The sequence below is a fragment of the Hypomesus transpacificus genome, chromosome 2, assembly GCF_021917145.1.
Source record: "Hypomesus transpacificus isolate Combined female chromosome 2, fHypTra1, whole genome shotgun sequence".
NCBI classification, from domain to species: Eukaryota; Metazoa; Chordata; class Actinopteri; order Osmeriformes; family Osmeridae; genus Hypomesus; species Hypomesus transpacificus.
The window spans coordinates 15,526,820-15,551,279 of record NC_061061.1 but is presented as its reverse complement, the minus strand read 5'-3'; the positions used below and the strand labels follow the sequence as shown (position 1 = coordinate 15,551,279).

At 46.1% G+C, this 24,460-nt stretch overlaps 4 protein-coding genes across 10 annotated transcripts; 2 read left to right on the top strand and 2 right to left on the bottom strand.

The window, feature by feature from the left end:
* Positions 1-386: 386 nt before the first annotated feature.
* Positions 387-10,543, bottom strand: phf20l1 (PHD finger protein 20 like 1). Of its 5 annotated transcripts, none has more exons than XM_047034604.1 (23): positions 10,424-10,543; positions 9,285-9,403; positions 9,011-9,182; positions 8,640-8,735; positions 7,965-8,049; positions 7,475-7,566; positions 7,241-7,243; positions 6,718-6,904; positions 6,238-6,486; positions 5,917-6,108; positions 5,589-5,753; positions 5,406-5,468; positions 4,979-5,263; positions 4,683-4,883; positions 4,478-4,531; positions 4,092-4,199; positions 3,618-3,785; positions 3,312-3,490; positions 2,956-3,055; positions 2,669-2,864; positions 2,260-2,566; positions 2,008-2,155; positions 387-1,641 (listed from the first exon to the last, which is right to left on the bottom strand). In XM_047034604.1, exons 2-23 carry the CDS (start codon positions 9,365-9,367, stop codon positions 1,499-1,501), a joined length of 3,276 nt encoding a protein of 1,091 aa, XP_046890560.1. In that variant the 5' UTR covers positions 9,368-9,403; positions 10,424-10,543; the 3' UTR covers positions 387-1,498. The 5 variants fall into 5 exon arrangements, with proteins under 5 accessions (XP_046890560.1, XP_046890576.1, XP_046890567.1 ...); XM_047034620.1 differs by having other exon boundaries at positions 6,238-6,465; XM_047034611.1 differs by lacking the exon at positions 7,241-7,243.
* Positions 10,544-10,591: 48 nt separating this feature from the next.
* Positions 10,592-14,355, top strand: LOC124477095 (acyl-CoA dehydrogenase family member 10-like). 2 transcript variants are annotated; one of them, XM_047034649.1, is made up of 12 exons: positions 10,592-10,748; positions 10,962-11,149; positions 11,302-11,450; positions 11,624-11,818; positions 11,997-12,155; positions 12,234-12,381; positions 12,480-12,597; positions 12,708-12,776; positions 12,866-13,044; positions 13,155-13,305; positions 13,432-13,577; positions 13,709-14,355. In XM_047034649.1, the coding sequence occupies exons 2-12, from the start codon at positions 10,975-10,977 to the stop codon at positions 13,951-13,953; spliced, it is 1,734 nt and encodes a 577-aa protein (XP_046890605.1). In that variant the 5' UTR covers positions 10,592-10,748; positions 10,962-10,974; the 3' UTR covers positions 13,954-14,355. The 2 variants fall into 2 exon arrangements, with proteins under 2 accessions (XP_046890605.1, XP_046890615.1); XM_047034659.1 differs by lacking the exon at positions 10,592-10,748 and adding an exon at positions 10,759-10,865.
* A 378-nt stretch (positions 14,356-14,733) lies between these two features.
* On the top strand, positions 14,734-20,587 carry LOC124477444 (aldehyde dehydrogenase, mitochondrial-like). The gene is made up of 13 exons (XM_047035232.1): positions 14,734-14,961; positions 15,692-15,796; positions 16,007-16,147; positions 16,792-16,871; positions 17,263-17,374; positions 18,118-18,246; positions 18,395-18,508; positions 18,660-18,762; positions 18,849-19,033; positions 19,183-19,347; positions 19,800-19,957; positions 20,045-20,159; positions 20,246-20,587. Exons 1-13 carry the CDS (start codon positions 14,845-14,847, stop codon positions 20,276-20,278), a joined length of 1,557 nt encoding a protein of 518 aa, XP_046891188.1. The 5' UTR covers positions 14,734-14,844; the 3' UTR covers positions 20,279-20,587.
* Positions 20,364-24,460, bottom strand: LOC124477431 (taste receptor type 1 member 1-like). 2 transcript variants are annotated; one of them, XM_047035215.1, is made up of 7 exons: positions 24,197-24,460; positions 23,586-23,904; positions 23,406-23,492; positions 22,559-23,200; positions 22,223-22,432; positions 21,816-21,936; positions 20,364-21,679 (listed from the first exon to the last, which is right to left on the bottom strand). In XM_047035215.1, the coding sequence occupies exons 1-7, from the start codon at positions 24,397-24,399 to the stop codon at positions 20,754-20,756; spliced, it is 2,508 nt and encodes an 835-aa protein (XP_046891171.1). In that variant the 5' UTR covers positions 24,400-24,460; the 3' UTR covers positions 20,364-20,753. The 2 variants fall into 2 exon arrangements, with proteins under 2 accessions (XP_046891171.1, XP_046891179.1); XM_047035223.1 differs by having other exon boundaries at positions 23,868-23,904.

Sequence of the window (24,460 nt, the reverse complement as noted above, 5' to 3'; positions counted from 1 at the left end):
TAGAGTGTACAGTACACTAACACTTCTGAGCTGGGGAGGGGAAAGCTTATTTCATAGCTTGCAGTTGTAATAAACCAATGTTTATTAATTAGGCTGTCCTGCTGGTAATTTATCATCACATAACATCCTATTACAGTGGTTTTTCCTTTTATATTACTATAAATAATCTACTGTGGCCATATGTAAAGGGGTTACATCATTATTAGACTTCAGTACAAAGAGTTAACCAGCTACTTGGACTGAGCTGACGGGTGGGTGGTGGGTGGTGGCTAAGTCTGGAACACTGTACTAAAACAGCTTCTCCTAGACAGACTAATGCCTCATTTACTCCACCCCGCGGTTGAGAGAGCTAGTTGGGTGGGAAACGATAAAAGGGACATGGTAAATATCCAGAATATCATTTTATTGAAGTTGTACATGTAGTAAATCACATAGGAACAGTCTTAAATAAACTCTGAATGTACAGCTGTATATGTCAATGAAAATCAACTTCAAGTTTTTAACCCTATTGGTTCTAAAACACATTTTTTACATGTTAATAGAAATGCTAAATAAACAGGCATCTTCAAGTATATTTTGTCCTCTTATGCCTTTTTAGATTTCCTCATCTTTACAGTTATGAAAAACTGTACAAACATTTCCAAAAAATGGTGACACATGAAGCATGTGCTTTAGCTTACTTGGGCACAACCCAACTTCATAGCAGTTGGCTGACCCAGTCAGCCATACAGAGGCCCCGCTGAGATCACATGACCCAACAGCCAGAGGGTAAGGAGGAAGGGAGTAGCTGTCAGGAGATGGAGGAGAAAGAGTAGAGAAGAAGATCAAGAAGGGGGGCTTAGTGGTCGGGCTAGAGAATGAAAGAGGTGTATACAGGTGAACACAGGTGCTTGTCCCTCTAGTTTACCCCTAGGAGAGGTTGGGTGGGGGTACAACACTGTAAACCTGGCTTTTCCTTGGCACAACAGAGTCACCACCTGGTGATGACTGGACTCTCAGTCAGGTCATCAATCTTCAACCAGCAAGTCTGGGTTATAAACCATGCTTGCTAAAGCGTATGTCCTTCTGTCCTGTCAGTCTACCGTCACTGTACAGCTGGTAAAAGCAATTCTCGGATTCTGCTGGGTAGAACAGACCATTCACTAGTGAACAGGTCTGCTGACAAGTGCTGGCTAGCATGGTGGGTAAAGTGACGGGTATGTCCTGAGCTCTACAGGATAACACTGTCTTTAAGTGGTACCTTTCATCCTTTCAAAGAGTCTTTCCTCTCTCCCTTTTAAAACACTTTTTTTCAGTCTTAGTGCAGCAGGCCAGCCGGCTGTCAAGGGTGAGCGGGGGGAGGGTGGCAGTCCAGAGGCCATCTCTATCAGTCCAGGGCCAAACACGCAAGGTTGCGGATGAGTAGGGTGGAGGTGGTGTGGTGGCCGTAAGGTTGGGGGGCCCTGTGGCCAGAGGAAGGTGATGCTACAGGTGCCTGGCCCCCTGTGCCCACAGACAGTCAGACAGAACAGAGGGCGCTCATCTGCTGAACCTTGCCGAGGTCAGAGAGCAGCTGCTTGATGCGTAGTTTGAGCTGTGGCAGCCGTGCCAGGGGGTCCGGGGGTTCCAACTCTCCTGACAGGTCGAGCCAACTCTCCAACACTGTGGAGGGGGTAGAGAGAGAGAGAGAGAGAGAGAGAGAGAGAGAGAGAGAGAGAGAGAGAGAGAGAGAGAGAGAGAGAGAAAGAGAGAGAGCGTGAGTACAGAGAGACAGAGAGAGTGAGAGAGAGAAAAAGAGTGAGAGAGAGAAAGAGAGGGTGAGAAAGAGAGAGAGTGTGAGTAAGATTGATTGTCACATTAGATTCCTATTTATAAATAGCTAACGGTCCATCAGTGGCTTCTCATTGGCTAATTTCCCTTTGTTCTAAATGTGGATGTCATTCTGTGTGTTTGTGTCCAAGGCTGGAGCTCCAAAAGGGTGTTTGTTACATGTGTGCAGTGTATCCAGACAAACGGTTAACTTTTTACCATCCAGCTCCTTCTCTATTAGGTCCATCCTGCTGGCCAGCTGGTTCTGGACATCTTCTATATGGGTCAGCAGGTTCATTTGCCACTGCAGGCAGTTTCTGGCATGTTCTACTGAATCTGCACCAGGCAACATCACAGCTGCCCTCTCCTACAAACCAAATAAACCCATGCTGTGGTTAGTGCAAAAGCCCACCCACTACTACAAACCAAACATACTCAAAGTGAACATATGTAGCCAGAGCTCATCCTTACTCCTTGTTCCACAGAGTGTGTGACAGTTTTGAGCTCCAGGCTCATCCCCACCTCGCCCTCCTCCCTGCTGCAGCCCAAAAGGTCTGCAGCCATCCTGGGGGGGTCAGTGGCTGCACCGGGGGTCCCAGGGGGCTTCTGGTAGCTGTGCTCGCTGGTGATATAGGTGTCGGGGAGACAATTCTGGTCCTCAGAGTCTGCCAGGACTTCCTGAAAGTGCAGGCAGTCAGGAAGCCCTCCCATTGGCTGGTCCTCATCTGAGTTTACCCAAGACCGCGCCCAGAAGTGCAAGCTGGGGCTGTGTCTGTTCCTGGGGGGGGGAAAAACATCAAAGTTTGAGAAGAATAATAAGAAAAAAACCAACAAGACTAGAGGCAGAGGCAATAACAGAAAAGATATGTTGGAGTCTTACTGCAGAATGTCCATCTTGAGCGTGAGGCCGTGGAGCAGGGTCTTGAGGCTGTAGGCGTCGGCCAGAAGCTGATGGGTGGAGACTATCTTCTGACAGTTCTGATTGGAGTAGTTATCTGATAGGAAGGACAGTCCGAACATGTGACCCTTCGTCAGCCAGTCCCTGTCATGCAGGTATTTGGCACTCCACCTCTGGCCTGGGAGGAGTCAGAGAGATGTCAGGCACACAGTTCTAGCCCAGGATAATCAGGTCTTGGGAGATTTATTGACCACAAGTGTATGTCTTACCTGGGGGGTCTCTGCAGATGTAACATATGTACTGTTCTGGGATACTGTCCTCAAGGAGGCCCATACAGACACTGTGCTGCCAGCACATACACTCCTCACACTGCACACAGACATGGGGGGTCCAAACTGCATTAACATGAGCTAGAATCACTTAAAACTACCACAGAAATACCTAAAAGACAAGTCAGCACAGGAGTTTGCTTTGCTATGAGCTAAACCTGAAGGTTCCTAGACCACGAGTCAATTAAAAACAAGTTATTTCTGGTGAGTTATGTAGGCTACCCAACATATCCTCCTTGGTATAAACTAGTGAGGTGTCCACATTGTAAACAGGGTGTGCGCTGGTCGTACGTTACCTGGATCATGAAGCCGTTCTCCTCATCCATCTGGCAGACACAGCGGACTATCTCCTGGCTGTCCTGCGGCTCCTCAGGAGGGAAGGCCTCCATGGCCAGGTCCTCCTGGCTGAGGTCGTCCCCACTCAGCAGCAGGCTCTCTGTGGTCGAGTCCTCTAGGTAGTCCACGTCCGACAGGTCTGGACACACGGGGACACACATACAAACACAAATTAGAACAGAGGTAGAAGGGTGAGAAGCATATGGAACGGGGGGGGGGGGGGGGGGGTTGAGTTAGGGACTTGGGGCCTGTCGTTGATCACTCACTCTCTCCGGTCAGGTCGACAGACAGGATGGCGCGTGGGTACTGGTGGTGTTTAGAGGAGGAAGGCGACGAGGAGGTGAGGAAGGTGAACGCGCTGCCAGAAGAACGATGCAGGGGAGATGAAGACCTGTCTAGGAAGGAGAGCGACATCCCGTCGAAGTCCGTGTAGCCTAGGAAACACACACACGTCAATGTAACAGAAGCCATGTGGGCAAAACGACTGGGAAGGGACAGTGTTGTCTTACTGTGTTGGAAGGGACAGTGTTGTGTTGTCTTACTGTGTTGGAAGGGACAGTGTTGTGTTGTCTTACTGTGTTGGAAGGGACAGTGTTGTGTTGTCTTACTGTGTTGGAAGGGACAGTGTTGCGTTGTCTTACTGTGTCGGAAGGGACAGTGTTGTGTTGTCTTACTGTGTTGGAAGGGACAGTGTTGTGTTGTCTTACTGTGTTGGAAGGGACAGTGTTGTGTTGTCTTACTGTGTTCCTTGGATTTCTTCCTTTTCTTCTTCTTCTTCTTCTGTTTGAGTTTGAACAGGTCTTTGTCCTTCCTGTCCCTACGCTCCCTGTCCTTCTCCTTTTTCTTTCCTGAAAACACAATCGGTTCTCATCAGCTCAACTCTCGACTCAGGGAGTCAGGTGGCTGAGCGGTTAGGGAATCGGGCTAGTAATCAGAAGGTTGCTGGTTCGATTCTTGGCCGTGCAAAGTTACTGTGTCCTTGGGCAAGGCACTTTACCCTACTTGCCTCGGGGGAATGTCCCTGTACTTACTTTAAGTCGCTCTGAATGAGACTTAATGTAACTCTGAGAGACAGTGAGATACACAGTTAGAGGCACAAACAGACAGACCAAGAGGACAAACTCACCTAGCTGCTGCGGCTTCTCCTCCAGTTTGACCTTCTTCTCAGTTTTGATGAACCCTGGAAAAAAAAACAATAGCAGAATAGTTAGTCTATATGTCATCCCTAGGATGGTTCAGACCAACTGACAAAAATACTGGTCAAGAAGAGAGGGGGTATAAGTGTCTATATGGTAGGAGACAGAGAAGGTTAAAGACCTAGCTAGACTGACCTGTTTCTGGGTACTTGTCCTTGTCGATGACCTTCTTTAGGATCTTCTCGTGGAGGTTGTCCAGGCTCCTATCACGGGGCGGGGGAGGAAGGGACACCTCAGTGCTGTCAGAGCTCATGGAGGCTGACGAGCGCTTCTTCCTTCCCGTCCGGCCGGCTCTGACACAGTCCAGCTGGAGGGCTTGTGCCTGGGGAGACAGAGCTGGGGACAAAGACAAACAGTTTTACAGAAGGGAGGCCCTTGTTTTATAACAAGTGTAATTTACGGTGCCGGTATAATGCCGCTATGGGCCTTACAGGAGGATGAGGAGACAGTGCGGCGTCTTTTGCTGTCAGGGACCTCCAGCTGGGGGTTGGAGGATGGGGGCAGGGAGGTGGACGTGGCCCGGGTGCGGCCCACCCTGTCCGGGGAACCCGTCTCAAAGTCATGGGTCTCTCTGTCGGCGTTGTGGTAGTATTTGAGGTGGTATTCCAAAAGCTTGGCTTTGCGGAAGGCTTTTGAGCAACCGGCCACCTGACACTGGAATTGGCTGTCCAGGTCACCTGGGGATGAGGGGTCCTCAGACCGCAGGGTGCTCATGACTGGGGGGGGGAACAGAAGGTCAGACAGGTTAGATTGGAGAGAGAGACAGGTGAAAAGTGTGACGGACTACACATATTGCTGAATTCAAGCTACCGCCATTTACTGTAATAACAATAACCGTATTTAACGCTTTGATCTTACTTGGCTCTCTGGTGTGTTTGTTCATTTTGGGAGTCCTGATGGTTGCCGTCTTCAAACCGGGAGCTGGAAGACAGAGAGTGTGCAAACACACACACACACACAGATGTTGGATGTGTTCTCAACAGATGCCGGCAGGTGCATGATCATGTAAAGAAATGGCCAATCTTCCTAGCCTAACAATACCTGCTGCTAGTGGCGAAGATTTCTCCCCAGCATGATTGGCGGGGGGTCCACCAGGCAGCTGGTTCTGGCCTGTGGCTGGTGCTGGAGGAGTGGGTGTGGAGGGCATTCCTGCACAGTAGTTATGGAGGCTGGAATCTGACTTCTCCACACAGTTCAGAACTGCACCTGTGACAGAACCAGATATTTAAATTTAAAGAACAATACTGACAAGTCGAGGATAAACAAATGTGAACAGTGTTGAGTTACTGTACACTCTTTGTATAAGAAATAAGGCAGATTGTTGTATGGAATTCTCCTTTGGACGGGTTAGTAGGCTGCAGAAGCTTACCCTCTGTAGAAGATGCATCGATCTCTGTCGGGCGTGTCTCTTTGGCGGGGGATGAGGGGCTGTTGTCGGCGTGTGCAGGGCTGGGAGTGGGGTCGCCGGGTGCGTCGACTGGGGTGCTCGCAAGTCGCTGGGAGCGTCGTCTCTGCTGTGCAGACTCTGACGTTCTTAAGGAGGGGGAGGGGCTGGAGGGGGCTACGTGGGGGGGGGGGGGGGGGGGGGGGGGGGGGGCAAAGAGGTCATTACTGACACATACACATGAATCATACTGTACATACACCGACAAACATTACCCGGAGATATGCTGTGACATAGAGCACCCACCAGGAAGTGAGGGTGCAGTGGAGGAGCTGAGAGAGGGGAGGGGGGGCTCGGTGCCCGACTGGGTCTCCTCTCCTGCTGACGAGGGGGCAGAGACGGGTTGGGAGGGGGTGGAGCTGGTGGACTCTACAGACTGATGATTGGAGCGCCTGGCCCCACCCTTGGTAGGGGCCGGGCTGGAGACGGGGGTGTGTCTGCTGTCCTCCTCATCCCTTTGCTCCTCCTGATCTCCTGCAGAATCAACACAAGCACCTCGAAGGGATAAGCGAGACAAAAGAGAGGATTACACAGGCTAATGAACGAAGCTAAACAAATAAGATGTATTGACACACAGAAGAGACACACAACTTGAGTATAAACAGACGAGAGACATAGAAAAGACAGTGAGAAAGGGCCTAGTACGAGTTGAAGCAACAGGGAAAGGCATCCGGCATCACAGCGGTTCTAACGCTGTAAGGCGGAGGCGAGGTAGGGTTGAAGTACCAGGTTTGTCAGAGTTGCTCTCCTCTTCCTGCTCGTCGTCATCGAAGTCGTCCTCGGCGTCTTCATCCTCGGAGCGCTCTCCGCGGCCCTCATCGCGGTTTTTGTTACTGTTGGCGCTGGTCCGAGGTTTACTATTGCCTCTGTTCCTGGCGGCGGCCGAGGCGGCCTTTACCAACGCCACCCAGTCCTGACAGAGAGACATGTGTTGCTGGTGGGTATGGGGCAGGTGGTCAAAAACAGACTGGACCTCAACACACAAGTATTGGAACTACTACTAACAGAATAAGTTCAAGCTACAAAAATGGATTTGAGCAATCATCTCAACCCTTTACAATCAGCATCTGACAGTGTATCCGGTTCCCACTCATAGCTGGCAGCTTAGACAATCAGTGTTCTATTCCTTCCAGTCTGAAGCTACAGAGATACATTAGCTGGTAGATAAGATTAAGGTGTGGTCTATGGGTTGGGACCCTGCAGATGCCAGATCCTGCTCTATCCTGCCAGGCCCTGCTGTCTTTTTTACCTTCTGCAAAGAGAGGGAAAAGGAGGCACACACTTAATGACACAGTCCAAGTATGTCTGCATCTCACAGCCGCAGCCATTTTAAGACTTATTTAGCTTGTGTGTGAAGCTCATGTTGAATTGAACGAGGCCTGTGACGTCAGGGTATTTGTGTTACTATCTGAACTGGGATGCCACACTAAACTGGGTTTGAAAAACTTGACAGTGTTTGAGGCCTGGTGTCTTTTTCTCTCACCTGGCCTTTTGCATCCTCTGGCATGGACTTGATATGTATCCTCTTCACACAGCGGACAACCCCGTCGTAGAACTGCACCGTGTAGGTACCAGCTGAGAAACAGAGGTCAAACATGAGGTGGGGGGTTTCTATCCAATAAATGTAATGTCCAGTAGGGGTGGGGAAAAATGTTTTATTCACATTTGAATCGCAATTCCGTTTTCAAGCGATTCACAAATGTAAAACAAAATCGGCCTTAAATATTTAATACAAATTATTATTATTACAAATTGAATTTTCGAGCGAATCGTGACCCCAAGAATCGAAAGGTACTAAACGATTCCCACCCCTAATGTCCAGTAACGCCTCGATGTTTAGAAACACCAAGTAAGACTATGGTTAGATTGATGGAAAACTGCAGAGAATAGCCGGACCAAGAATTCCAATGTATCAGTACTGGTTTTAAAAGACAAAAAAAATCAAAAAGGACTTCCAGCAAAGTCATACTCACTGTCCTTGTTGAATGACTCTATCTTAGCAGGGTAATATCGACAGTCTGTCCATCGAGCGAGCACCTCTTCTCCATCTCTCAACTCCTGCAACACAGAACAACCGAGAGCAAACATCTGTCATCTGCCATACGATAAGATCCATGAACCTACACTAACACACGTGTTATTTGACATGAATACAAAAATGTCTAAAATAAGATTGTTAAAAACCAAACCCCTGGAGAACATGATGATTTTAAACATTGTTTGTTTCTTTCATATAAGTCAAAATAAAAAGATAGTTTTTCATGTCAAACAGTTAAAGACATATGTTTTTATGGTAAAAGAAAAATCATGACACTGATCACCGCTTTCTCTAATGTAATGAACCAACCCGTTCTTTGAGAAAAATTATGAACAAAATTGCTGTTTCAGAAAAAATTCTATAATTAGACAACAAACAAAAGTAATGTGATTCAGAAAACTAAGAAACAAGCTTAAAGGACCAGAATGACAAAACATTGTGTCTAGGTCACTGTGCTTCGGTTTGGCAATGCCTGATGTTTGGTGTATAGGCCTGATACAGCTCTGCCTAACCGTCCATGATCTGATGCACCAAAGCTGGAACATGAGGAACCAAAACACTGGATGAAACAAGCCAATAACAGCAGATGGAACACTGGGGGTGTATATACTTGTCTCTGTGGCGGTAAGTCTGATTGGTCCCCAGCACTCTCTGTACTTCCAGGAAGCTCACCGAGGCGAGATGCTGTCATCTCGCTGAGTCTTTCCTGGTAGAACATATTCATAACAAGCATCAACAATGAATCCATAACTGCTATTATTACTTATCCCATCTCAATGACAGGCAGCACTAGGGTTCTGGATCTACAACATCACATCCTGTCTGCTTTCCTGTCCTATGTCTGGTACACACACCTCTGTAGTTCCAGCATGCCAGGTTAGTTACAGGTGCAACAGACATAGACGTGTGTGTCTAGAGACAGGCATATTTGTGTGTGGGTTGGTGTGTATGTGTGTTTATATGTGTGTATGGACTACCTACAGTCATCTCCTCATCTTCTTTAAGGCCCTCCTTTCGTATTGCTGATCTTTCCAGTGGACGCAGCCGAGTACTGTCCCACGGAATCCACTCGTCGTAGCGATGGCTCCACCTGTCAAAGTGGACCAGCATCTTCCCCTCCTCAAAGTCCACTTCCTCGATGCGAGACGGGTACCTAGACGAGAAAAAGAAAAAGATGCAGATTATAATTTTTTTATACGACATAAATCAGATGTTTTGATTGTATCAATAAAATGGCACACTGACATATACATACCATTTCTTAAGGTAGTCTTGAGCTTCAACTCTGGACCCAACTTCAAAGGAGATCCCTGGACGATTGGGTGGTTTCTTGCTCATTTTCAAACTGTCTATTCCAAGACTAATGTTTTGTGTCTGTGTTGGACAACACGTGGAACAGGGAAAGTAAGCTGATTATATGGTGGCAATATCCCTGGCGTTCAAAATATAGCCTACAGAGATCTAGTCTGTCAATGTACTAACACTTGCTGACTGCACAGCTACAGTAGAGCTAGCAAGGCTGAACAACGATAAAGTACTCATATTTCGTTTGGCTTGTGCTGCCAACTGCTTGCTTGCAACCACATTCCATTGCCCATTCACCCTCTAGCCGACTCGGCTTAGGCTAGGCTAGTTGATAGCTTGCTAACAAGAAAGCTTGAGTAGCTAGATAGTGGTAGATAGTGCTACCGTTGTTGGCGAGGTGCCCAACGGTTACAGAAGATACCGTTAAGTAGCTACCTAACTAACTATTCATTAATAGCTAAAACAGTTTGTTGGTTCAGGGAATACAATTAAATACCGTTCAATGGTCAGCAAGATAGCTAGCTAGCTAGCCTACAGTTACGAGGTAGCAACATGATCATGAATGGAACAGTGAGCTTGCTAGAACTAGCTTACTAACTTAACTCATTAAGAAAGGTCTCGTTAGCTGAGCTAACGTTATATGAGGCACATTTTAAATGTTATTTCATAAAGTCGCAAGCGAATTAAAGTAAGACGAATTAACGTCTAAGCAAGAGTTACCTAGCAATAGCTAACCATTGTAGCTAGCTAGTTGACAGGCATTCGAACGTTAGTTTAACTAGACATGAATATGTTGCTAGTTGTCTAGCCTGCATGTAATGTTACAACGCAATATCAAGTGAGACTTGACAGCGAACCGAATGTATTGCCATATATTAACCTGTCTAATAAGTCAACTCGTGTGCACTATTCGTAAAGTAGTGAAGCAAGCTAGCTCTATTAGCTAGCTAGGCTATATGACTAGCTGTCACATTAGCTTGCTATCCCAATCTGCACTGCAGGTCAGCCCAAAACAGACAACTTCGTAACCGTATCGTGTGTTAAATGCATGCATTATCCTTTTTGGAATTTATTTATAATTTGCTTTACCTTTGCAAGCACATTTGGCAAAATAAAAATACAGTTTGCTAATGTGTTAAAGACAGCCTTTCCATTCTTCTGCTCTCTCAGATACTTTATCCTTTCTAACCCCAAATAAGGGGCGTTCCAATGTACCAACCCCCATCCCATGGCCACGTAGTGATCACGTGATTGACGCTGAAAGACAACATGTCTGTCATGTAAGCAGATTGACACAGGGGCTCCAGATAGTTTCATAAATACGGTGATCTGGAAATATATATTTGCGATGCCCACTGATGCATTCAGGTCGAGTGTCATGGGGACATCATTCTGACATAAATTCCGCGTAAAAGTAAGAGGAATATGCCAGTTTATATGACAAAGAACTTGAACTTGAGAAATTAGCTAAGCAAATCTCAAACATTAACTTAAAATTGTTGTGTTACGAAAGTTACGAAAGCGAAAGACGGTAAATCTCTGCAAGTAGTTTCCCAATGTATACATGTTCAAGGGTCTCAGTTTGTGTTCAAAGCAAAGACTCAGACATCTTTTGCATGTTTTTCAGAATTAGAACCAAGATGATGGTGACGAAGCCTATGTGTTTATTGCGACCTGCCGTGCAGTTTGGCGCCCGCAGGTGGCACTTGCAGACACCCAAACGCCAACTGAGTCGCACCCCCATCTGTCTTTACAAAGCTGTCATATTTGACATGTATGGAGTTCTCCTGCCCTCGCCGGTCAAGATATTCTCAGGTGACAGAGACACTCAAGAAACACACGCCAGTTTATGCTTTGTCCTAAAATATACTATCGTGTGTGTGTGTGTGTTCTGTGTGACACTGATATGGTATTTGGTGTGTATAACACACTGTGTATTGAATGTGGGCGTTCGGTTTTCTCTGCAGCGTTTGAGCAACAGAATGCGGTTCCCCGAGGCACTTTGGGCAGGGCCATCAGGGAAAGAGGAGAGTTGAATGTATGGGATAGCTACATGAGGGGAGAGCTGGATGCACAAGAATTTGTAGAGGCCTTCAGCAAGCAATGCAGTGACATTGTGAGTTACTCAATCTCATGCAACACAATCTGTCAGAAGCCAACTGACAAACAGATCATTTCATCCTTGCCATGTGTTTCTACTATTCCTACGTCATACTAGCATTTTTCACTTGTACTCCAACAGAAGTCATGATTAATCATTCATCTAATTTAATATTTCCTACACCACAGGCAGGATTTCCGGTTCCAATTGAGTCATTAATATCTGCCCTGACCAGTGGGCCAATGCAACAACCCATGCCAGTCATGATGGAGGCCATCGAGTGTATGCGGTCCAGAGGCCTGAAAACCGCTGTTCTTAGCAACAACTTCCTGACTCTAGATAAAAAACCCTATATGCCACTCAACCCTGCCCTCTTTGATGTGGTCAGAAGCCTCTTGTTACTTGCTCATTTCATTAATCATAATTGCTCAGCATAGTCACCAAAACCATTATTTTACTGTAGTGTCCTTTGAATGTAAATATACCTTCAATGGACAAGCACAGTTGCCTTCAACTTTAACTGTGTCTCTCTCTCTCTCTCTCCCCCCCCTACCTCTCCAGATAGTAGAATCCTGCAGGGAGGGGCTGAGCAAGCCTGATGCCAGGATCTTCCAGCTTTGTCTGCACAGACTGGGTGTGTCTGCCCAGGAAGCTGTGTTTCTGGACGATCTTCAGTTCAATGTCCAGGCTGCTGCTGACCTGGGAATTACTTCCATCAAGGTAAGGTAACCATTCTGATGCAACCACACCATAGGTTCCAGGTGTGTACAAGGTGTGTGAGAAATGTGTTTTTCCCAGGTAGAGGAACCAGAAGCAGCGGTGAGGAACCTAGAAGAGGTGCTGGGCTTCCCCTTATCACTCTCTGGGACATCCCGTAGAACCTCCAAGCCCTTCACAGACCAACACACACAGTACCTGAGGACACATCTACAACTGGATGACACCAGTACTTCCCTGACCCTTAAGCTTAGAGAAACACATCAATAGATACACACAATTTGTTTACAAACTCCATGAAAATCCATTGTCTTCTGTTGTTTATAGATATTAATGTCCAGACTCTAAATCCCAGTCAGTCTTTACACTTCGTAACCTCCAGAGGGCGTAATCTACTACTTCGAACTCAGCTGCCTGGTTCCCAGGCCCTTGGGACAGAGCACAGGTCAATACACACACACACTCTGATTGGTTTACAGGAATAAGATACTATTAGGATGGTTGTTGCCTGTATTTTATGATTATCCCTTCTCCATATCTAATGGCTTTACATAGACTCCTGAAATCTCTCAGTGGATCCGGCCTGCCTATTCCAAAGATCATTGACTACTGTGAGGATCCAAGGTGTGAACACACGTATACAGACACATAAGACACACACATTTACACAAATAGAACCCTTTATTTATTTTTGTGTGTGTCTTTTTACCTAGCCTTGGTGGTCCCTTCCTTCTGATGGAGATATGTCCAGGGCGGAGGTTCACTGACCCATCCCTACCAGGCCTGGCCCCCACAGAGAGGACTGCCCTGTACCAAGCAATGACCTCGGCTCTCTGCCAACTCCACTGCCTCGACACCACCTTGCTGAACCTGGAGGGCAAGGATATACCAGGCAGGCCAACCCAGATGAAGAAGGATTCCAGTCGGTTAAAACACTGTGTAGCATGATTTAAAATGCTCGGCAGTAGTATTTAAACCTGTTTATCTGTCTATAATTTCAAGTGGAGTCACTGGGGGTGCAGGTGGAGAGGTGGATACATCAGTATAGGACTTTTCAGACCCAATCCATCCCAGTTGTTAACCGACTCATCGATTGGCTACTTCTACACCTCCCTAAAGACCACTCAACTACGCTGGTACATGGAGACTTCAGGTACACACTCGCATACACTCTCTCACTGTCTGTCATGTACACACCACACATTACCACACCACATTTGCGGTGTAATCTTAAAATTTTCTGTCACCATGTTGTGTATTTGACCTCTCCTGTCTCTAGGCTCTCTAACTTGGTGTTTCACCCAGAGCGTGCAGAGGTGGTGGGGGTATTGGACTGGAGTTCAGCAGTCTTGGGAGACCCTCTCTTGGACATTACTTCCTTATCCCTCACCCACCACCTACCCCAGGACCACCCCTTATTCCCAGGTGCAATGTCAGACTGTCAACAACACATCTTAGTGTGGCATGCATGGTCTTGTGCCAATATTTTATTAGTTTGCTCGTCGTGTGTGATGACTGTCATATTGGTATTTTCTAGTTTCCTCATCTCATTACAGGTCTGGGAGGCCTACAGGTGGACCAGCTGGGCATCCCTAGATGGGAGGATCTGATTCGTCAGTACTGCAGCACCGTGGGCATGGACCCTCCTCCCCATCTTCAGTTCTACATGGCGCTACAGCTGTTTCGCCTGGCCTCTCGTCAGCAGGAAGCAGAGCAGCTGGCAGAGCTGGGGTGGGACTTTGCTACCAAGGAAGGCTTCCGTATCTTCAATGCCATGCCAAGGGGACAGACTGTCATTTAAGGATGTCCTCTTAAGAACTTGTGTTCAGGGGCACATGTAGTGAAGATTGTTGATTATGAAATCAAGCAGTGATTTAGTTTTCTTGCCTTTTCCCCTGCCATAATTGTATATGTTCTACTGATACATTACCACATAATGGTTTCATGAAATGAAATCCTTAAATGTTAGTGGTTTATTGTAGATACGTTTTCAAGTTTAACTTGCAGTGCATATAGGTGCAGAGGTGAACAGGTCTGACCTAGTGCACCATCTAATGATGCTATTAACAGTATGTTGTCCCATGTTTGCATTTACTTTCTTTGAGGCAATCAGTCTGTTAGAAAAGAGAGAAATGTTTTTAACTGATGGTGGTGAAAGACATTGTGCTGATTATGAACATATAAACACCTCTATCTTACCAAATTTGTGCATAATTGATTTTACAGTCTCTTGTCTGATTCACAGCAAACCTTTACCGATGTGACGGACGGTCTGAAGTTCAACACTGCAGTAACACTTATGAGATAGGAACTCCCTCACCACACATTTCATATCATTGGCTCGGCAGTAAAGTCAATTTTCACTCAGTTCTTACAGTTTGCAGTAGGCTTATTTAGTTGTTGAATTACTTGAATTTTTGCTCGGCAAAAGTGAGCTTTGAGCACATGTCATTTCTGCACTGTAGCTATAGACTGATGTGTTTCAAAGTAAATTATTATTGTATGAAATATAGTTTATGTCCTTTTACAACTTCGTTTACTGTAAAAATCCTCGCCAAAACTCCAAACAGTGGACTCTACTGCGCATGGTCTTGGGGGCGGGTGGCACTACGCACTTTGCTGTGCATAAAGTATTCAGCTTATATCACGTCCTGTTTCAGCTTGGTGGTAGGCAACTTGACTTAAAAACACGATGCTGCGAGCCGCATTGTCCCGAACTTTGCCTCAGATCTCCGGGATTTCATCTTGTCGGTATTCTGCTGCTGCCATCCCTGCTCCAAACGCTCAGCCGGAAGTGCATTATAATAAGGTAAACCGTTGCAAGTGCAACCCAGCAGGTTTTGAATACAGCAAAGTGTTTATTGAAACGGTCGTTCTACAGAACTCATTCGAACAATTCATTAGAAATGGTTTGTTGAGTAGCCCACTGCTGACCCTCTTGTTGACTTGACGATGTTAACTGCAACTTGTCTCACATGTCAGAAACGTGTCTAATTCAGTTAGCCTAATACAATCCATGGGTTCTGCCGTTACTCGTCAGGAACTTAAGGCGACCAGCCAGTTCAGACAGCAACTGGCAGGCACCCCAGGTCCCTAGGCTAGTTGAGTGCTTTAAAAACTAGTGAAACTAAGTTTTCTCTGTTACAGAGACTACTGGAATCTCCATAGATGAGATATCATGCAGACATAAACATAATCATTTCTCAACCCTGATCCTGGGGGATCCACCAGCCCTGGAATGTTTTATGTTTCCCTGCTCAATACCCCTGATTGATTAGTAAACTCAGCAGAAGCCCGACAACGACCCTTTCATTTGAATAAGGTGTGCAGGAAGAGGGAAACATTTCAAACGTGCAGGGCGGCCGGTCCCTTAGGACCAGGTTTGAAAAAAAACTGAATTAGATCAAACGTTTCTGTACTGAGATTGGAAAGTCTGAACATACTTTTGGTGTCTCTGACTTATCAGTAGCCTTGATAAAGTCTGTGACTGTGACCAGATGTATATGAATATAGATTTTTTTTTTTTTTTTTGCGTGCAGCTATTTATCAGCAATGAATGGCAGGATGCAGTGAGTGGACGGGCCTTCCCCACCATCAACCCTTCTACAGGAGAGGTCATCTGCCAGGTGGCAGAGGCTGACAAGGTGAGGCTGGAGGATGGGGATTAGTTTACTGGTGTAGTTGCTGGAAACTTGGGGCTCTGGTCCTAGTACTGTAGTGTCAGAGGGACTCTAAGCTACCAGGTTTTTAGGATCTGAGAGGTTAAGTTGCTCTGGAGCTGTCGATTTTCATGGTGAGATATTCTGAGCTCATCTTTCACTCTGCTGTTTCCTGTCACCATCCATTCTCACCAGGTGGATGTAGACAAGGCTGTAAAAGCTGCTAAGGATGCCTTCAGGCTGGGCTCTCCATGGAGAAGGATGGATGCATCACACCGTGGACTGCTCCTAAACCGCCTAGCTGATGCCATTGAGAGAGACACCGCCTACCTGGCGGTAAGTTGGATTCCATTGTTATGCAACACTAACAATGGACAAAGAACATGTACAGGGATATCTACGGCGACTGCCAAAAGATACTGTGTAATACTAAGTACTATGTTGACATAAATTGGGAACAATTACTTTATTATTTAGCCAAGGGTAAGCCAGTGTTTCTGAGTCAATCATTTTCCTTTGGTTTTCAGGAAGCTTGTCTTATCAGTAGCAACATATTCAGATTTGTGTGCGAAGGGTTTTGCTGAGTCAGAGGCTCTGTACTGACCAAGCCGCTCCTGCTGAGGTCACATGGTTTTATAGGCCCTGGTCACATGGTCTGGCCTAAGCTGTACAAGGGGTTTTGTGTGTGTGTGTGACCTAGATGTTTGTCTGTCAATGCTCTGTGTGTTTAAAGTGATCCTCAGAGTCTTGGTGAGACCACTGTAGTAAAATCATTCTCGAGCAGCACAGTTGCTTGGCTTTGGAACGATTGACAAGATAATTGACTGTAGTCACCTACTTGTGGTCAATCACCCTGTCCAACTTGAACATTTCAGTTCTGGTTTTCAGCCTCTATTTTGTAATGCACCTTCCGCCCTGTTATGAATTTCACAATGCTCCTAGTGCTCTGAAACCAGTTTGAATTGAAGTTGTTGCCATAGGAATTGGAGACGTTGGACAACGGGAAGCCGTACGCTATCTCCTACTGTGTCGATGTCCCCATGGTCGTCAAGTGTCTGAGGTCAGTCATCATCACATCATACAACAGCTATGGGGGGACAGGTATGGGATTAAGACAGAAATGGAATGAATGAGCGAGATAATAAAATGGGGACAGAGGACAAGAGAGGGACTCAGGACAAAAGGGGGAAAAGAAGTATGAGGTAAGGAAATGGCTTCTTTATTGGACAGTGTTTTCCAAAAGTCTGAAAAATATCTGAACTGAGTGTAAACCCGTTTTGCAAGGTTGTTTCCTTTCTCCCAGCCCCCAACACACGCACTGCTCCATCATGTCTTTATGTGGAACCTGCTCTCTGGAATGCTGCAGGTTTCCCTCAAGAAGTGTTGACTGTCATTTGGGCTGCCATTTAAATTATAAACTGCTCGAGAACTCAGTTTGACCCTTTGTCCAGGTACTATGCTGGCTGGGCAGATAAGTGTGAGGGAAAGACCATCCCCATCGATGGAGACTACTTCAGCTACACCCGTCATGAACCAGTGGGAGTGTGTGGCCAGATTATCCCAGTGAGTTGATGGGGGGGGGGGGGGGGGGGGGGGGGGGGGGGGGGGGAATAATTATGGCAAGAAAACATTATGGAATAATTGCCTGAAGTACAGCAAGTCAATGGTTTGAGGTAGCAAACCAGTATCAAAACTTAACTGTAAGTTTCCATGTGTATTCCAATGTGCAGCTGCATTAGTGTAATGCATTCTTGCATACATTAGTGGAATGTGGCTTTAAGGTTGCAAAATATGAATTTTATTGAATATTATTGCATGGCACAGTCTAGGAAATGTTTTGAATCTTTATACATGCATGCCAGTCAAACGACAACATCTCGCAAAATAGTTTGAAGGATCTGTTGCACAACTAGAACTGATAAGGAATTTCTGCAATGTCCCTCCAGTCCAGCAGTCGTGGTTTGGCTTCTCGCCCATCTAGGAGGGAGGGAGGGAGGGGGGTCATATAAGGCTACACCACTCTATACTAGACTGCTTAGAAAACCTTGTAGTCAACAAGCAAGGCTGTGTTGTATAAATAGAGGGAGAGTCTGGAGGCGTGTGCGCGCACCTATTTCTGTGTGTTATTCTCATCCACTTTCGATCATTTTGTGATTAGTGCCCAACAACATAATTTACTGTCTTATTGGGCACGCATGCATGCAGACAATCGCAGGGAGCTTGTTGTTAACGGGAGGGGCCATACTTGGTTTGGACTTACCTCATCTCTTACCTTTCCCCCTCTCTGCACCTGCACCGCCCCCCAGTGGAACTTCCCTTTGCTAATGCAGGCCTGGAAGCTCGGCCCCGCCCTAGCAACAGGCAACACCGTGGTGATGAAAGTTGCAGAACAGACGCCCCTCACTGCCTTGTATATAGCCAGTCTGATCAAAGAGGTAAGTGATTCAACACACACTGCCACCCCCGCACTGTCCACAATACATGTACAGTACCAGTCAAAAGTTTGGACACATTTTCCCATTGACTGGTACTGTACACCCCATCCCTCCAATATTGAGTCTTATCGACTTGTGTGTGTTTTAGGTGGGCTTCCCACCAGGTGTGGTCAACATCCTGCCAGGAATGGGTCCCTCAGCAGGTGCCGCCATTGCTGGTCACATGGAGGTTGACAAAATAGCCTTTACCGGCTCCACCGAGGTGACTTGAACTGACTCAAAGCACCGGATCCATCTGAAGGAGAAGCGCTCTGGCACCGCGTTTAGACTGTCTCTTTGTCTCACCGTTCTTCTTATCTTTTTACAACTCTCCTCTTTCTATATCTCCGTCTTTGTCTCTGCTTGTGTGCCAGGTGGGCCACTTAATCCAGAAGGCATCAGCCAGCAGCAACCTGAAAAAGGTCACTCTTGAGCTCGGAGGGAAAAGTCCCAATATCATCTTGTCTGATGCCAACAGTCAGTATACCTCCTCTTATCCTTATTTCCTTTCTGTTCCTGAGAGATGCAGTGCTTGATGTGTGTGTGTGTGTGTGTGCTTGCAGTGGAGGAGGCTGTAGAGCAGTCCCACTTCGCCCTGTTCTTCAACCAGGGCCAGTGTTGCTGTGCCGGTTCTAGAACCTACGTGCAGGAGTCCATTTACAACGAGTTTGTGGAGCGCAGCGTGGAGCTTGCCAAGAAGAGGGTGGTGGGAGACCCCTTCAATCTTAAGACTGACCAGGGACCCCAGGTCTGCGATGCATTCACAAGAGTATTTGATGATGTAGACTCACCTGGACATTGCATAACTAGTTCTGACCTGTGTACCATGTTTATTTTACATGAACACAATCTGTACACACATTTCTCTGTGCGTGCCCACGTACACACACATTCCAGGTAGATGAGGACCAGTTCCAGAAGATTCTGGGCTACATCAGTAGTGGGAAGAAGGAGGGAGCCAAGCTCATGTGTGGAGGGGGTGCAGCAGCTGACCGCGGTTACTTCATCCAGCCAACCATATTTGGAAACGTCCAGGACAACATGACTATCGCCCGTGAGGAGGTGCGGTCCTCAAATTCCCTCCATTAAATGAATGAAAACCTTTATTACTTCTGCACCAAGAGACTTTACTTCGTTCCACACCAAGAGCTTAAAAACAGATATACATTCAACATTGCAGACGGGACAGTACAGTGGACATGACACAATTATTAAAAAGCACAGCAAGAAAATAAAAACTAGGTTCTGAGTGGCCATGCTGACTTTTGGAGCTACCTCATAGTCCAGCTTCACTTTGTGTGCCTTTTGTGGTGCTGAGGGAATAGGCTGAATTCTCTTCTCCCACAAAATAAATTATTTGTGAGATGAACATTGTTTCACTCCTAAATGGGATTGAGGCCAGTCTAGCTAAAGTCTAAAAGATGCGTTTAAAAGAAAGTTTGGGAACATTTAAACATCTGGGTCAAGGTGATTTTGTTTGTTTGTTTCTCATCTGTGTGTTATGGGCCCTGTAGATCTTTGGTCCAGTCATGCAGATACTGAAGTTTAAGGATCTGGAGGAAGTGGTAGAGCGTGCCAATGACACCATGTATGGCCTGGCTTCCGCCGTCTTCACCAAGGACATCGACAAAGCCCATTACATCTCCAGTGGCCTCCGCACAGGCACAGTCTGGTAAGGCTTTGCTGGCACAGTCTGAGCTCTACCCTGGTCAGGTCTCCTAGCATCTTGGTTGTCAAACCTATGTTTTCTCTCACCTAGGATCAACTGCTATAACGTTTTTGGAGCTCAGGCACCTTTTGGAGGTTACAAGATGTCAGGGAACGGTCGTGAGCTTGGCGAGTATGGCCTGCAGAACTACACTGAAGTCAAAACGGTAACAGTCTCTACATGACCCCACTGTTGAGCATGCGAGGATGCGCGTTTCTGCATTAATGCTTGTTACTGTTTTTCCTCTTCCAGGTTACCATTAAAGTCCCTCAGAAGAACTCCTAAACCATCCTATGAGCCCCCTAATGAAAACTGACCACAGGAAGTCAATAGAAGGAGAAAGCAACAACAACAACAAATATATGTCACATTTATCAATTTAACTCCTTTCTGAAGAACTGTACTTATTGCTGCATGGCTTTGGTCCTACTTTAAGCAGCAATGTTTCTGCAATACCACCTTCAGACAACCTTCAGAATATGATTCTTTATCATTTATATACCACCACATGGTGTTCCACTTAAAGATTCCTGGTATTTTTATATGCAGATTTGTTAATGAGAGCTTGGATAATAAATACAATTAACATTGTTATACAATGCCCTCTGGGGCTTGTTTAGTATGCAATTGTGTCATTCATAGCATACGTTACTCATACTGTACATATTTAAAGCACCATACATGTGAAAAGTTGTAAGGCTAAAGCTTAAAACTATATTGGAGAATTTAAAAAGGTTAATCCTGAATGTGAGGTGCTGTTCTATCGTCTTCCCTGAATGGTATAGTTCTGTATAGAAGTTTGGAAATGGGCAACTGTGTTGCGTTCCGGTTTAAGGATTATGATGTAACACTTGGGCAGAAAGTAACCGATCAAAATGGCGTAGATGCTGATTAGGATGGCGCATGTGGTGATGGCATGGTAGACTTCTTGCAAACGCATCATGTACACTGTCAACAGTGCAGTCCACATCAGAATGCACAGCAACAGGCTGAAAGTTATGGAGCGTCCCTCATTGTAGTTCTTGGGCAGATCAATGCCCATGTAGGCACATAAGAAACACACTATTGTCAGTAGGACTAACAACAGACACACCAGGATGAATACTGGTATGTTCCCGAAGCTGCAGTCCAGAACATATTCACTTTGTTTGGGGGTCTTGATGGGCTCGGGACCGCCGACAGACAACCAGAAGATACACAGGAAGAAGAGGGAACAGGTGCAGGTTGTCACGACAACCCACTGCCCCCCATGGCTCACACATGCGTTGTGCAAACGTGGCAGCCTGGCAGCCATCTTGAAGATCAAGATGATCTGGAAGGAGCGCACAGTCAGGCAGGAGAGTACAGAGCCGAAGCAGACTATGAAGATGGGGTAGCGGAGAGAGCAGACCACCAGAGACGGGCGCACCATGTTCAGCAGGGCGCTGACGGAAGAGAGAGTCAGACACACCAACATAAACACACACAGCCAGCCCCCCGCTGACTTCACTACCGGCGTGTTGCCATGGTACAGGAACAGCACAGTGATCGCGACGGATTTGAGCAGGACTGAGCTGGACAGTAGCATTATTGTGACGGCGAACGGCGAGGAGAAATCCAGATATGTCTCGGAACGTTCGATACAGGAAGTGCTGCTGTTTGTTGCCCACTCGTTTTCTTGACAGGCCACACAGGTGTATGGGTCCCCTGAGTGGACACACGAACATACACTTATGGTTAACATGGCTGTAGCTGGGGTCTGCTCAGTATTGAGGGCACATTAGTGATAATCTAGTTGAGTAGTCGAGAGTAAATCAGAATGGTTAGTATTCATCAGGCCTACCAGTGCTGTTGATGTAGGTTCCACTTGGGCAGCTCTGGCACTGGTAGCAGCAGGGCTGTAAGCCAACCGATACCCTTTTGTTGCCCGGTGGACAAGAACTGGAACACTGTAATACAGGAGCCTGAGTGGAGAGGAAGACAAAAGGACATAGGAACAATGCACACCTCTTCAGCTATGAAAATGCTCCTTTACTTGTCTGACGTTTTGTTTATAGTTACAGTTTTATAAGTTTACACATACAAATAAATTATGCACAATGCTGCTAGAAACTGTGAAAGATAGTACATTTAAGATTCATTATAGCTGTAAGTTGGTTTCACTGTTTATTTTATGGTTTGATAGATTATATTGATATTGAATTGTATTGATTCCAAAAAAGAAACGGCAGTCAAAGCAGAATTTGTTACCTTATTTGATCCATCAAACCAGGTGATGAGATTTTCATCAATCTGGAAACTTGGGTTTTGTTTGACATTGTATGAGCCAATAATGTCAGGGTTGCAAGTAGTCCAGTTCCAATAGACAATGCTATACAAGGCAGGAGGATTGCCGTTCTGGTCAAATTGAATAGTCTGGTTGTATAATTGGAACTTCACCTTCTTCAGAGCCGCAGTGATCTGTGGTAGGTAGACAGAAAGAAATAGGTAGACATAGATCAGGACATCCTGCAGGTAAAGCGACTCTTCAGAATACACTAATATAAATGAGTAAAAAAAAATCAGAGGGGTCAACCACTTTGTTACCATGTAGGGCTCTACAGTGATGTTGCTGGAGCAGTGGCCGTGACTGCAGTCGAGCGTGTCATGCAGGGCATGAGCCACAGCATAGATGGCAGCATAAATGCCGTAGTCATAGATTTGGTCCTGATTAACCACCTCCGCTCTCCCGATGACTTCACATTCAGGACATAACTGGTTGCAGCCCAGCTCCTGCTGAGTACAGTCAGACACAGCTCGGCCAGAGAGAATAAAGTCATTTAGCCCCTCCAGTCCCTTGGGGCTCTGCAGTGTGACCCCCAACACTGTCCCCACTTTGACCTTTGCCAGCTTTCTCAGCCGACTACTGTCCATAGACCAGGCTTCACTGGCAATCCACACCATGTCGTTTCCCAGTTCCTTTGCTGCTTTCTCAAGAAAACGATCGATTTTACTCGTCGTGGCAACCACCACTACAACTTTAATTCTCTGCAAGGACAATATTTTGATAAGTTTGGACATCATGACTGATTTGTCAGGGATTGTGCTTTGATAGGCCAGGCAAATGCTGGATACTCTGATCTCCTCCAGAAAGACCTCGAGAGCATCGTAGCTGTAGTCATTGTCTTCGCCTAGAAATGCCACCCAGTTCCAGTCAAAATTCAGCAGCAGGCGCACTATGGCCTTCATCTGAGGAACAACACCACACATGAACTGACTGAATCTCACAAACTGCAACAGAAAAAGTCTTTTTAATGCTGTTTTACCACCTACAGACAAAGACGTGGCCAAGTTGGGCCTGCATCTATCTTTTGTGGGCAAACTCTTTTGTATTAAGTAATATTCCCCAAATCCACTAGTTCTGCACTCAGTGTTGGTATGAGAAAGGCTGGACCTGGTATTTGTCACTGGGGATGGTCCGAAAGAAGGAAGGGAAGCGAGACTTCATGCTCAGCTGGACACTACTAGACGAAGGGTTCACCTGCAGAAGAGAAAGTCTGCTTTAGACCCGATGGCAAGTAAAATTCCAATAGCACAGCTGTGTGGTCAAACTATATCACTACAGGCTAAGTACCATGGGAATGAGCTGGGCCATAAAGTAAGGAGCCACACTGATGGTCTGAGTGCTAGATAATGGACCAATCACAGAGATGACTTTCGGGCTATAGACAGACCCATCCCACACTGGAACTGCCCCTCCTACACCATTTCCTCCTTCTCCCTTCTGTGCCAACAGATCCAGTGTGGCAGAGAAGCTCACTGTGGTGTGACAGAAGTCAAAAATGCTGTAGCCCAACTTAATCCCCGGTAGAAGATCTGAAGAGTTGTTAATATGCTCCATGGTGAAGCGCATCACCTCCATCTCATGGTAGGCCTTTAAAGAGAGGTTCCAGCTGGAGTTTTGGGAGAAAACATTTAAATATATTGTAAAATTAAAAAAGTCAATGATGAAGTGACTTTTATGTATTTGGTCTTGGATGCCTCCATTTTGGATTTGAAAAATAAAATTACTATACGTTTGGAGTGCAAACTGCCATCCTTCCAAATCCGGGATAAGGCCAAAACCAATTTCAGCAATGGCGTGAATGCCACAAGTACTATTTACAACTATTTATCAAATTAAATCTTTGGTAATAAATGTCACTACGGTTGGTAATCAACATGTAGAGTAAAAAGAGTCTTTACCTGTTGCACACGGGTATCTCAAGCATGCTACTCTCCAGAATGTCAGAATCATTATTGCTTTCGTAGAGTTCAAAAAGTCCCCCTAGCAGGTAGTCTCCATCTAGGGACAGCTCAGACAGTGGACAGAGTTCCTTCAAGACTGTAGTCTTAAACTGCAGCATCATCAACAATAACAACATCATCATCCTTAGCACTGTGATCATCTCCAACAATTGAGCTTTTCTACTGCTTGTTCTGTGCCCAGGCACATACTGATTGTTATCC

What these genes read in the sequence shown, in the direction of transcription:
- phf20l1 (XM_047034604.1), bottom strand. Translation starts at nt 9,367, where the DNA reads ATGAGCAAGAAACCACCCAATCGTCCAGGGATCTCCTTTGAAGTTGGG. An exon ending in CAAGACTACCTTAAGAAATG is followed by an intron (nt 9,183 to 9,284) that starts GTATGTATATGT and finishes TTTCTCGTCTAG; the next exon opens with GTACCCGTCTCGCATCGAGG. An exon ending in CACTGCACCCTCACTTCCTG is followed by an intron (nt 6,109 to 6,237) that starts GTGGGTGCTCTA and finishes CCCCCCACGTAG; the next exon opens with CCCCCTCCAGCCCCTCCCCC.
- LOC124477431 (XM_047035215.1), bottom strand. Translation starts at nt 24,399, where the DNA reads ATGATCACAGTGCTAAGGATGATGATGTTGTTATTGTTGATGATGCTG. An exon ending in GAGATACCCGTGTGCAACAG is followed by an intron (nt 23,905 to 24,196) that starts GTAAAGACTCTT and finishes CCAAAACTCCAG; the next exon opens with CTGGAACCTCTCTTTAAAGG. An exon ending in TCCCCAGTGACAAATACCAG is followed by an intron (nt 23,201 to 23,405) that starts GTCCAGCCTTTC and finishes GTTGTTCCTCAG; the next exon opens with ATGAAGGCCATAGTGCGCCT.
- LOC124477444 (XM_047035232.1), top strand. Translation starts at nt 14,845, where the DNA reads ATGCTGCGAGCCGCATTGTCCCGAACTTTGCCTCAGATCTCCGGGATT. An exon ending in CCTTTACCGGCTCCACCGAG is followed by an intron (nt 18,509 to 18,659) that starts GTGACTTGAACT and finishes CTTGTGTGCCAG; the next exon opens with GTGGGCCACTTAATCCAGAA. An exon ending in ACTACACTGAAGTCAAAACG is followed by an intron (nt 20,160 to 20,245) that starts GTAACAGTCTCT and finishes TTCCTCTTCCAG; the next exon opens with GTTACCATTAAAGTCCCTCA.
- LOC124477095 (XM_047034649.1), top strand. Translation starts at nt 10,975, where the DNA reads ATGATGGTGACGAAGCCTATGTGTTTATTGCGACCTGCCGTGCAGTTT. An exon ending in ACCCTGCCCTCTTTGATGTG is followed by an intron (nt 11,819 to 11,996) that starts GTCAGAAGCCTC and finishes CTACCTCTCCAG; the next exon opens with ATAGTAGAATCCTGCAGGGA. An exon ending in GACTACTGTGAGGATCCAAG is followed by an intron (nt 12,777 to 12,865) that starts GTGTGAACACAC and finishes CTTTTTACCTAG; the next exon opens with CCTTGGTGGTCCCTTCCTTC.